Raw genomic sequence first — 494 nt, 5'->3', positions numbered from 1 at the left:
CTGGAGCCCAGGGGCCGCCCTGCCCCAGGAGCCTGCCCAGCCCACAGCCCAGCAGCGCGGGGCCCGAGGGACGCACGCCGGCGCTCGTCCAGCTGGTTGAGCAGCTCCAGCAGCTGGGGGTGCATGCCGTTGATGGACTGGAAGAGGGACAGCACGGCCGAGTCGTTGGTGATGCTGCGGCCTCGCACGTGGTTGCTCTTCATGCGGTTGACGAAGGTGCTGACGGCGTTCTGCAGGGCCTTCAGGAACTGCGCATGGCTCTCCTCTGACTCCCCGTTCTGGCACTGCTGCTGGGGACGGGCACACTGTGGGTCCCCCAGCTCCCGAGTCAGGATCTGCCTCCGTGGGCAGGGCCTCTGCCCGGGGCCTCAGCAGCCGCGCCTGCACCAGCCCCGGACCCGGACCAAGGCCAGCACCTCAGGCTCCAGTCCTTCAATGAGGACAGAGCCGGCTGCAGCCCCCGTGGCCACCCACAAGCACCCCCCGCCACGGGA

At 70.0% G+C, this 494-nt stretch overlaps 1 protein-coding gene across 1 annotated transcript in view; it reads right to left on the bottom strand.

The window, feature by feature from the left end:
- The window catches only part of HGS (hepatocyte growth factor-regulated tyrosine kinase substrate), a gene marked incomplete at its 5' end in the record, with an annotated part of 10,216 nt that overhangs the window by 2,785 nt on the left and 6,937 nt on the right, over positions 1-494 (bottom strand). The window contains 2 exon segments of the mRNA XM_015559807.1: positions 10-296; positions 298-415. Of these exon segments, the coding sequence (XP_015415293.1) occupies positions 10-296; positions 298-415 (405 nt within the window).

The sequence above is a fragment of the Myotis davidii genome, unplaced genomic scaffold (genome assembly GCF_000327345.1).
Source record: "Myotis davidii unplaced genomic scaffold, ASM32734v1 scaffold211, whole genome shotgun sequence".
NCBI lineage: Eukaryota > Metazoa > Chordata > Mammalia > Chiroptera > Vespertilionidae > Myotis > Myotis davidii.
Note: the sequence above shows the minus strand (reverse complement) of the source record. Positions and strands in the feature narration are given on the sequence as shown.